Here is an 11,639-nt window from a genome sequence, read left to right on the forward strand (position 1 = left end):
CTTGGAGCCTGGAGCCTGCTTCGGATTCTGTCTCCCTCTCTCTGTCCCTCACCCACTCACACTCGCTCGCTCTCTCTCTGTCTCTCAAAGATAAGTAAACATTAATAAATAAATATAAAAATTATTTTAAGACCATGGATATTAATCCTCGCTGTTCAAAACAAAAATGATTACGCCTTGTCTCAAATTCTCCACAAAATCTCAACCTCTTGCCCAGATTCATTTTTCCTTCAACCCTCACTATGCCAGGAAATCCCCCTGCTTCTCTATAAAAATCTTCATGAATTAAACTCTCTGATGTTAGACACCATATTTAACCCTATCTCTTACTTCTCTGTTCTTGGTATTAGTAGTTTACTCACCAAACTATTGTTCTCATCCTTACCTAATTACAAAAAAATTTTTTTTACATTTATTTATTTTTGAGAGACAGAGCACAAGTGGGGGAGGGGCAGAGAGTGAAGGAGACAGAATCCAAAACAGGCTCCAGGCTCTGAGCTGTCATCACAGAGCCTGCCACAGGGCTCAAACTCACAATCCGTGAGATCACGACCTGAGCCGAAGTCAGACACTTAACTGCCTGAGCCACCCAGGCACCCCTCAAACATATCGAATTTTAAAGATAATTTTCCAACTTTTTTCCTTTTCTGTCCATGCTCTCTAAGGGTGGTTTTTTGTTTTTTTAAGTTTATATATGTACATACACACATATACATACATACGTGTGTGTGTGTGTGTATATGTGTGTATATATGTATATATACATATATATGTATATGTAATTTTTTTTTTTTTTTTTTTTTTAAGAAAGAGAAGGAGAGAATGTGCGCGATCTGGGGAGGGGCAGAGACAGAATCCCAAGCAGGTTCTGTGCTGTCAGCACAGAGCCCGACACAGGGCTTGAACTCACAAACTGTGGGATCATGACCGGAGCTGAAATCAAGAGTCAGCTGCCTAACCAACTGAGCCACCCAGGCGCCCTGATATATTCTTTAGTAATCTTTACTCCCCAACATGGGGCTCAGACTCAGCACCCTGAGACCAGGAGTCGCAAACCCTTCCCACTGAGCCAGCCGGGCATCCCTCTAAGTAAGGTTCTTAATGGCCCTGGAGTCCTTGCATGGGCATCAGGTCTGTGAACTGTGCTGAAATTGAATGTAAACTTTTGTGCCTATGGGGTTTTTTTCTATGGAAAAGCTCTGTGTTTTCAATTGATTGTAGAGACTGAACTACCCCTACCCCATTCTTCCCCCTGCCCCCTAAAAAAAACTCCTGAAAGAGGCACTGCTTTCAAGACTCACATCAAGAAGTAGATGTAATCTGATTTTCCTCCTAAGGGCCTGTCTCTCCTCTTTCTTTGAGGATTATAGGTGTGGTTTTATCATGTTCATCTCTTGCCAGCTGTTTTGGATATACTGCCTTCATTTATGCTCCTTTCCATTGTCTGTAGTGCTGCCTTTGTGATCTTTCTGGAATACAAATATGTAATAAAACTTCCTTGTTTTATAAGAGGGACAGAGAAGAAGGTGACTGCCACAAACAAACATTTGCAATAAAACCGTGGCCATGGGCACACATTTACAGTACCTACACAATGTGATCAATCCTCTATTTGGACCATGTGAAAAATATCTTGGCAAGAATGAGCACCTTAATCTGCTTGTGGGTTGGGGCATGTCAGAGTGGGAGTGACAGACATCTCATGAAAAAAATAGTAGGTAAGCTGAGACTTTTAAGTTAGAGTGAATGGTTTCAGCTAGACCGGGGTTTATGAACCTTGGCATTGACAGATCATCCTTTGTTGGGGGGTCTGTGTTATGCATTGTAAGATGTTTAGTAGCATCGTGGGCTTCTACCTACTGGATACCAGTAGCATCCCTTCCCTTCAGTTTTAACAACCAGAAATGTTTTCAGAGATTGCCAAGGGTCCCTGGGAGAGGGGAGCAAAATTGGCCTGGTTGAAAACCACTGAACTAGAATAAAGAGCTCTGTAATAGAGTGGAGCTTAAAGAAAGCCACATTTGGGGGTGCCTGGGTGGCTCAGTTGGTTGAGCGTCCGACTTTGGCTCAGGTCATAATCTCACGGCTCGTGAGTTCGAGCCCCGCGTCGGGCTCTGTGCTGACAGCTCGGAGCCTGGAGCCTGCTTCATATTCTGGGTCTCCCTCTCTCTCTCTCTCTCTCTGCCCTGTCCCACTTGTGCGGTCTCTCTCTGTCTCTCAAAAATAAATAAAATAAACATTAAAAAAAAAATTTTTTTTTTTTTTTAAAGAAAGCCACATTTGGAATAGGTATGTGAAGCTGAGCTTATAGTAGATAAAGGTAAGCAGGTTTACATACCATAAAGGCCATTGCATATCATGCTGAAGAGGTGGGTTCCCTTTCAAAAGATTTTAAAGTGATGAGTTATATTACATATTTATTAAAAGTCTTTCTAGAAAGGTGTTAATTTTATAGGGTAACATAACAAAGTAGCACAAGCTGGGTGGCTTAGCACAGCAGAAATTTATTCTTTCATAGTTATGGAGGCTAAAAGTCCAAAGTCAAGATGTTGGCAGGGGCGCCTGGGGGCGCTAAGTTGGTTAAACGTCTGACTTTGGCTCAGGTCATGATTTCGTGGTTCATGGGTTCAAGCCCCACATTGCGCTCTCTGCTGTCAGAGCAGAGCCTGCTTCGGATCCTCTGTCCCCTCTCCTCTCTGTCCCTTCCCAACTTGTGCCCTCTCTCTCAAAAATAAAATAAACAGAAGAAAAAAAAAACTTAAAAAAAAAAAAAAGATGTTGGCAGAGCCACGTTCACCGACTTTCTGGTTGTTACAGGCATTCCTTGGCTTGTGGCTGCATAACTCCTTACCTCTGCGTCTGTGGCCTCACAGCTCTCTTCTTTGTCTGTGTCTTCACATGGCTCTCTCTTTGTATATCTCAGTCTCTGTGTCTCTTACTTTCCTAAAAGAACACCAGTTATGTTGTATTAAGGGCTTACTCTACTCCAGTATAACCTTATCTTAACTTAATTACATCTGCAAAGACCCTATTTCCAAATAAGGTCACATTCGCAGGTATCAGAGGTTAGGACCTCAGCATGTCTTTTGGGAGGACACAGTTCAACCCACAACAGGCAGCTGTGGGGAACATGAATGAGAGAAAAGAATAGCCAAAGGCAGGAAGACCACTTAACCACTGCAAGTACAGGCAAGAAGTGATGTCTGCTACCAAAGCTAAAGGCCATAGACATACCCACAAAGAAATAGGACCCTTTAATAAAGTCTTTAGATCTATAGGTTTTGTATCTAAATCTTGCTCTTAAACAAAGACAGATAACCTTCCGTGTTAGATATTACAAATAATAGCCCTTGAATGATCTTTGATTCTATCAATAAAGTAAAAGATACAGATCTTTACTTATAGAGAACATACAATTAAGTTAGGAAGTCAAAACTCCTTTGCAACTAATAATACATAACTGTAGGAAAATTACTCATTTGAAGTAAGCTCTACACCCAACGTGGCACTTGAACTCATGACTCTGAGATCAAGAGTTCTATGTTTTTCTGCCTGAGGCAGCCAGGTGCTCCAAGAAAAGATTTTAAAGGAGAAAATATTCTGTCTGTTCCTTTAAGGATAGGTATTTGGGGCACTAATGAAAGAAATTGGAGAAGACTTAAATGGAGAGATAGAGTGTGTTTATAGAATGGATATTAAAATGTCAGTGAGCTGTATAGATCCAGCACAAATCCAGTTCCGGGAGAGAGGGTTGGTAGGAATTTGTATCAAAAGACCATGGAATTAGAAAAAACAGGGGCGCCTGGGTGGCGCAGTCAGTTAAGCGTCCGACTTCAGCCAGGTCACGATCTCGTGGTCCGTGAGTTCGAGCCCCGCATCAGGCTCTGGGCTGATGGCTGAGAGCCTGGAGCCTGTTTCCGATTCTGTGTCTCCCTCTCTCTCTGCCCCTCCCTCGTTCATGCTCTGTCTCTCTCTGTCCCAAAAATAAATGTTGAAAAAAAAAATTTTTTTTTTAAAAAAAGAAAAACAGAGGCTCCTGGGTGGCTGAGTGGGTTAAGCGTCTGACTCTTGGTTTTGGCTCAGCTCACGATCTCACAGTTTGGTGGGTTCGAGCCCTGCATCAAGCTCTCTGCTGACAGTGTGGAGCCTGCTTGGGATTCTCTCTCCCTCTCTCTCTGCCCCAACCCCACTCACGCTGTCTCTGTCTCTCTCAAAATAAATAAACTTAAAGTCAAAACAATTTTGAAAATATTGCAACAAGTTGCAGGACTCTTAATATTTGGTTTTAATATTTTAAAGCTGCAATAATCAAGACAATTTTGTTTGGGGAAAAGGGTAAACATATAGATCAATGGACCAGAATACAGATTACAGAAATAAACCCACACATACGCGGTCAATTGATTTTTGACAAAGATGTAAAGATAATTCAGTCGGTAAAGGGGTAATCTTTTTGAAGGTGCTGGAACAATTTGGTAGCTGTGTTCCAAAAAATTAAACTCCATCCACAACTCAAATTCTGTACAAAAATTAACTCAAAATTTGGGATGCCTGGCAGGCTCAGTAGGTGGAGTGTGTGATTCTTGGTCTCGGGGTCATGATTTTAAGCCCCAGGTTGGGTGCGGAGATTACTTAAAAAAATTAAGTCAAGATGGATCATAGACCTATGGTAAAACCTAAAACTATAGAAGTTTTAGAAGAAAACAGGAGAAAATCTTTGCGACTGTGAGTTAAGCAAAAATTTCTTAGGTATGACACCAAAAGCACAATCCCTAAAAGAAAAAAAATGACAAATTAGACTTCAGAAAAGATATGGATTTGTGTTCTTGGAAAGGCACTGTTAAAGGAATGAAGAGGAGGAAATATTTGCACATCATATATATCATAATGGTCTTGGTGTCCAAGATAGGTAAGGAATTCTCAAAACTCAATAATAAAGAAGTTTATTTTTAAAACAGGCAAAAGTTTTGAGCGGATAACTTCACCAGAGACGATAATATGGATGGTAGACAAACAGGTGAAAGGATGCTCTACAGAATTAGAAGGAAGATGCAAATTTAGACCATAGTGAATAGGCATCTGGGTGGCTCAGTCAGTTAAGCAACCAACTTCAGCTCAGGTCATGATCTCGTGGTTCGTGGGTTCGAGCCCCACATCAGGCTCTGTGCTAACAGCTCAGAGCCTGGAGCCTGCTTCAGAATCTGTGGCGTGTGCTCTCTCTCTCTCTCAAAAATAAACATTAAAAAAAAAAAAAAGACCATAGTGAGATATCAGGGAGTGGTTAAAAAATAATTAATTAAACCATAATGAGATACCATTACATACTTGTTAGAATATCTAAAATTAAAAATAAAACCATATCAAATGCTGCTTGTTAGGATAGAGAGAACCAGTTCTCACATACAGCCAGTGGAATGCAAAATGTTATAGGCACTTTAGAAAACAGTTTTGGACTCTGCTGTCAGCATGGAGCCTGGTTTGGATCCTCTGTCCTCCCCTCTCTCTTCACCCCTCCCCTGCTCATGCTCTCTCAAAAATAAATAAACATTAAAAAAAAAAGTTTTACAGTTTCTTATAAAGTTATACATACACCTGCCATGTGATCCATCAGTTTTACTTTAGATATTTACCCAAGTGAAATGAGAACATGTTTACACAAACCTCAAATGCAAATGTTCATCGTGCCTTTATTTGTAATCGTCAAATACTGAAAATGAGTTGAGATACCTCTCAACTAGGGAACAGATAAACATACATCTCCATAAGGAATAAAATACTGGTACACACAACATGGATGACCTCATATGTATTATGTCAAGGGAAAGATGCCAGACTCAGAAGGATACCTACTGTATGATTCTATCTATAAAACATTCTGGAGGTTGTTAGTGTGTGTAGATGGGGCATTTAGGTTCCTGGAAAGGTAGCAACCAGTGCTCCAAAGAGTTGTAGAGTGAGATAAGGTCCATGCGAGAAGTAGTTGGCTTTGACATAGGAGGGAAGATGGAGAGCACAGAAGGATAATGGACATTAGGTGGAGAAGACTTTGGTGTTAGGAATTCTGGACAATAGCTTGAGCTAGATTGTGTAGAAATGTATGTCTGTTGGAGTGCCTGGGTGGTTCAATCCTTAAGTTCAGGTCATGATCTCATAGTTCGAGTGCCACATTGGGTGAGCTTGAGCCCTGCTTCAGGTGAGCTTGAGCCCCACTTTGGATGAGCCCCGCTTCTCTTCCTCCCTCTCTCTCTCTCTCTCTCTTCCCCCTCCCCGACTCCTCTCTCTCTGTCAAGAAAGAAAGAAGGAAGGAAAGAAGGGAAAGGAAGAAAAAAAGAAGAAGGAAGGAAAGAAAGAAAAAGAAAGAAAGAAAGGTCTGTTGAGCACAAGGGATAGGTTGAGAGTTGAAGTGTGTAGAAACAGTATAGCTAGAGTTGCAAATACTGAAGGTTAAATCAGCATCAGTGAAGACCAGCTGAGGTTAAATGCAGAACTTCAATTAGACCCAGTCTACGTGGTTTCCTAACTTTGTTTTGCCATATTCCCCATCCCCAAGGAGAGGAAGCAGAAGGAAGGGAATATTCCTCAGATGGATTTGGCATGGCAGAAAGCTAAGGAGGTAAGGTGTTACTTCTGGAACATGGAGAGGATCACTTAAATGACCAAGCCCTGAAGTCTGTGTTGTGGTAGGAACTTGTTAAGATGTCTTAGTAAATGACTATGACCTTTGATTTGCTTTAATATTGTTTGACGATTTCTCTTCTCCAAGAATTGCCCTTAGAGAAGAGGCCTTTGGAAGGTTCTTCTTACGAAGATAGAGAAGGTAGTGGAAACGAGCCTCCTGAGTTTTTCCAGCCCTAAATGGCAGCAGAATCAAGAAAGTTGTCAGCCTCATCCCCACCAGACCAAGCTCCTGAAGAAGACCTTGTAATTGTCAAGGTAGAGGAAGATCATGGCTGGGACCAGGAATCTAGTCTGCATGAAAATAATCCTCCTGGCCAGGAGTTATTCCGTCTGCGCTTCAGGAAGTTATGCTACCAGGAGACATTAGGACCCCGAGAAGCTCTGATCCAACTCCGCGCACTCTGCCATCAGTGGCTAAGGCCAGATTTGAACACCAAGGAGCAGATCTTGGAGTTATTAGTGCTAGAACAGTTCTTGACCATCCTGCCTGAGGAGCTTCAGACTCTGGTTAAGGAACATCAGCTAGAGAACGGAGAGGAGGTGGTGACCCTGCTGGAGGATTTAGAAAGACAGATTGATATATTAGGACGGCCAGTAAGTAGATGGACATGTGCATGCTGTGCCCATGGTGTGTGGAAGCTGGGTGATAGACACCAGCACCACAGCAGTGGAATGAATGCTGGGTGTCGATTTCTGTTTGTGAGGATAAAAATAGTTCTAGTGCAGTATGGCTCATATTTGTAGAGTCCTTTTTATTTTTGTAAAGGATATGTGTACGTTTTTTATCCTCAACATCCTTGCAATGATCTTTGCCAAGTGGGAAACTGGTATGCAGGGAGCTTGAATTACTTCAGTGACTTTGGACACTCATAATTAAAGGTAGATCTGAGACCAGAACTAAGGTTTCCTGGTTTGTTACCAAAAGTTTTTTCTGTTGAATAACTGCTCCAAGTTTCTGTTTATCAGGCTTCCCATGCCTTGGGAGTGCAAAATGGTAGGAAGGGCATCAGAAATGATGCCTTTCTGCGCTAATCAACACATTTGTGTTCTTACTGCCTCTAGGAAGTAAGTGAGATTCTGCTTCCTCCTTTCCCAAGCATGTGTCCCTAGAGATGAGCTCTTCTTGGTTGTTTTATGTTGTTCACTTCCTCTCGCAAAGGAATTTCTTCTAATGCAGCTGCCCTGTTGTTTTCAGGTCCCAGCCCGTGCACATGGACATGGACTCTGGGAGGAGGTCGTACATTCAGAGTCTACACCAGGGCTTCCAAATACTCAGCTCCGACCCATGGCAATGCAGCACAAATCTCCGGTGTCCCAAGGGTCACAAGAGAAAGGTAAGGAACCAGATTTCATTGATGAGAGGGAGGAATAGAAAAGAAAGTACCTGTTGAGTTCCTGGAGAACCAGGAACTAGAATTTTTGTGTACAGACCAGTCCTAAGATCTGAGTTTAAGTGTTATCTAGGCTTCAAATATAGATTGTCAGTCCCATTGGTAAGTTCAAGAACAAATCAAAGAATTTGGGGATTCTTATATATTCACACATTTCTGTTATCCCAGTATATTTTTTGTAATTTTAATTTAATTTAATTTTTAAATGTATTTATTCTTGAGAGAAAGAAAGTGAGCAGGGGAGGTGCAGAGAGAGAAAGGGGGACAGAGGATCTGAAGCAGGCTCTGCAGCCGACAGCAGAGAGCCTGAGATGGGACTCAAACTCATGAGCTGTGAGAGCATGACCTGAGCTGAGGTTGGATGCTCAACCAACTGAGCCATCCAGGTGCCTTCCCAATGTTTTTTGTTTTTTTTTTTAAGTTTATATATGTATTTTGAGAGAGAGAGAGAGAGAGAGGGAGAGAGCATGTGCATGTTGGGAGGTGGGAGGGGCAGAGAGAGAGAATCTCACTTGGTCCCACTAACAGGATCATGACGTGAACCAAAACCAGAAACCAGAGTTGGGTGCTTAACAAGTGGTGGGGAGGGGAGGATGTGCTAGCAAATGCATGTACATGTGAGAGCATGAGCTGGGCAGGGTCAGAGGGAGAAGTAGAGAGAGAATCTCAGGCCAGCTCCACACCTCGAGCCTGGACATGGGGCTTGATCCCATGACCCTGGGATCATGACCTGAGCTGAAATCAAGAGTTGGACATTCAGCCCACTGACCGACCCATGTTACCTCAATGTATTAACAACATAGGCGTTTTGAGGTTTTGCTGGTATCATCATGCCACTTTATTTATAATTATTTCAGTATATAATTCTTCAAGCAAGAGCATTTTCTTTGATAGCCACAATAAATGCATCACAATTAGGAAGTGTAATGCTGATACTGTACTAATCTGGTCCATAGTTCATATACATGTTTTGTCAGTTGTCCCAGTAATCTTCCAGAATCTAATCCAAGATTCCATTTTGCAGTCAGTTGTTTTGTCTCTATAGACTCCTTTAATTCAAAATAGTTTCTTGGCCTTTCTTTGCCCTTCATGACCTTGACATTTTTGAGAGTACAGGTTGGTTATTTTATAGAATAGCTGTAAAATTTGGGTTCGTGTGATGTTTCCTTACGAGTCAATTCAAGTTGTGCATATGTGTCAGGAACTCCCCAAAAGTACTGTTGTATCCTTCTCAGCATTACAACAGGAAATTGTCCTGTTATTGGTGTTGGTACCTTTGATGACTTGGTTAAGGTTATTCTTGGTTAGGTTTGGGGCACCTGGCGGCTCAGTGGGTTAAATGTCCAACTCTTGATCTCGGCTCAGGTCATGATCTCACAGTTAATGAATTTGAGTCCCTCATCGGGCTCTGCGCTGACAGCAGAGTCTGCCTGGGATTCTCTCTCCTCCTCTCTGCTGCTTTCCCGCTGGCGCACACTCTCTCTCTCTCTCTCTCTCTCTCAAAATAAATACACGTTTTTTTTTAAAAAGGCTTATTTTTGCTAAGGTAATCATTGTGGTTACTATTTTTCCCTTTGTGATAAATAAGTAATTTGTGGGGGAAGTACTCTTGAGTCTGTGTAAGTATTTGGTCCACATCAAACTTTTGTTGCTAAAATACTAGTTTTAATATTCATTGTTGCTTCTTGATTGAATCGGTGATTACTAAGACTTACAAACTGATGATTTTCTAACTATGTCATTCCTTCTACACTTACTTGTAATAAAGAGTGTTCCCTCCCCATTTTATTTTATATGTCAGTATGGACTCCTAAATTCTTACTTTATTCCAGAAATAAAGTATCTTTAGTTATCTTTATTTTATTATTGTGTTTATTTTGATGCTTAAATTGTCTCAGATTTATTCAGAGGAGGCCCCCTTCAGTCTGGCTCCTGTGTCCTTTTGACACTTCCCTATCGTTTTTTTGAGAACTTCTTGCAGAACAAGACCATTCTAGTGTCATCTTGTATTTACTCTGCGTTTCTTTTTTCATTTATGTGTTTTATAGCCGTTCTATATAAATGGGTTTTTAACATTCCTAAAGAAGAAACATAGGAACAGTTTCAGTTAGTTATATAATTCTTGTCTAAAGTTCTAAAGCGTATTACCCAAAACACAGTAGTCTGTTTATTGGTGTTGCACTGTCTGCTACCTATGGGAAGCAGATAGTGGCAGTCATGGTGGACATTTCAGGAAGGTAATAGAGTTAATAGAGGTAGATTGGTTCTGTTGGCTCTCATATTCCATTTGCCAAGACATGAAGACCTGAAGAAATGCTGTACACAAGCACAAGGATAGAACGTAGTTTTGGTGGGAGAGAAGAAATTGAAAAGCAGTTCCTGTTAGGAAACCAGCACTCTATTTTCGACACGGAATTTCAGGCTGAGTGGGAAATCCAAGTGCAGATGTCCTGTGGGCAGCCATTAGTGTGGGCCCAGAGCCCAAGATACCAGATTTGATTTGATTTGGTTTTTGATATTTTATATTATTTCATTTTATGTTTCATTTTAATGTTTTAAATGTTTATTTAAGCAGTCTCTATACTCTATACTCAAACTCATGACCCCGAGATCTGGAGCCACATGCTCCACGTACTGAGGCAGCCAGGGGCCGCTCAGCACTTCTTGTGCAAAATCTCTGACGTGCATATCTTCTGAAATGCAGACAGCTTTGGGATGGGTTAGTGCTGGCTCCTGCAACTGTGGGACAGGGTGGTCTCACTCCTCGCTTCTTTCTCCTCTCAGCCATCTCTACTTGTGAGAGTCCTGCCTCTTCCCAGAAAGGAAGTCCTGGGAACCAGGAGATGACGGCCACACTTCTCACAGCAGGGCTGCAGGTGAGTTGGACTGCTTCTAGGTCTGCTTCGCAGCACCGGTGGCATCTGCCACGTGCCCGGGCTCTCTGTAGCAGTACTCACCAGGAACTTGCCCCAGCTGTTTCTGCATGATTCTTGATTTCCCCCACCAAATCTGGTGCGTTTTCCTCTCTGTCCCCCGCTTAGTTACATCCCTTTACACAGTGTGTTCCCACCCCTTGCTCCTCCCCAGCACTGGCGGACCTCTGACAGTCTGGGTTTGAGCCATGGAACAGTGCCAGTCCCACATGGGGATTTTGTTTTGTTTCAGACTTTGGAGAAGATCGAAGACATGGCTGTGTCCCTAATTCGAGAGGAGTGGCTTCTTGATCCATCACAGAAGGATCTGCATAGAGATGACAGGCCAGAAAATTACAGAAACATGTTCTCCCTGGGTAAGGAGAGCTCTGGTTATTGTCACCATTTAAGGTTTTTTTGTTTGTTTGTTATGTGATGGTAGCTGTGAGTTGTCTGAAAGACATTCTTAAGTTTAAACTCAGGAACTAACAGAGAGAAACAGTGCTGGCCCATGGACTTTTATTCTCTGATCCAGGGCTTACTGTGGGTACTGTTCGGTCTGCCAGTGGGAGTCCTCTGCTCCCAGCCCTGTGGGACTTTCGGGCCTGTCGTGCTCCTCCCTGTCAGTGCCAGGGCTTTTCCCATTTCTGTCCTGTTA

The 11,639-nt window shown here is 42.2% G+C and overlaps 1 protein-coding gene across 6 annotated transcripts in view; it reads left to right on the plus strand.

The window, feature by feature from the left end:
* The window catches only part of ZKSCAN8 (zinc finger with KRAB and SCAN domains 8), a 28,951-nt gene that overhangs the window by 10,745 nt on the left and 6,567 nt on the right, over nucleotides 1-11,639 (plus strand). For 2 of the 6 annotated variants that reach the window (XM_053223276.1, XM_027051863.2), the window contains exons 2-5: nucleotides 6,764-7,272; nucleotides 7,874-8,012; nucleotides 10,854-10,945; nucleotides 11,235-11,358. In XM_053223276.1, coding sequence (XP_053079251.1) covers nucleotides 6,856-7,272; nucleotides 7,874-8,012; nucleotides 10,854-10,945; nucleotides 11,235-11,358 — 772 coding nt within the window. In that variant the 5' untranslated portion in view covers nucleotides 6,764-6,855. Of the gene's footprint in view, nucleotides 1-6,358; nucleotides 7,273-7,873; nucleotides 8,013-10,853; nucleotides 10,946-11,234; nucleotides 11,359-11,639 lie in introns of those variants that run through there. The other 4 variants (XM_053223275.1, XM_053223274.1, XM_053223273.1 and 1 more) reach the window with 4 other exon arrangements.

This window comes from Acinonyx jubatus, chromosome B2 (genome assembly GCF_027475565.1).
Source record: "Acinonyx jubatus isolate Ajub_Pintada_27869175 chromosome B2, VMU_Ajub_asm_v1.0, whole genome shotgun sequence".
Classification (NCBI taxonomy): domain Eukaryota; kingdom Metazoa; phylum Chordata; class Mammalia; order Carnivora; family Felidae; genus Acinonyx; species Acinonyx jubatus.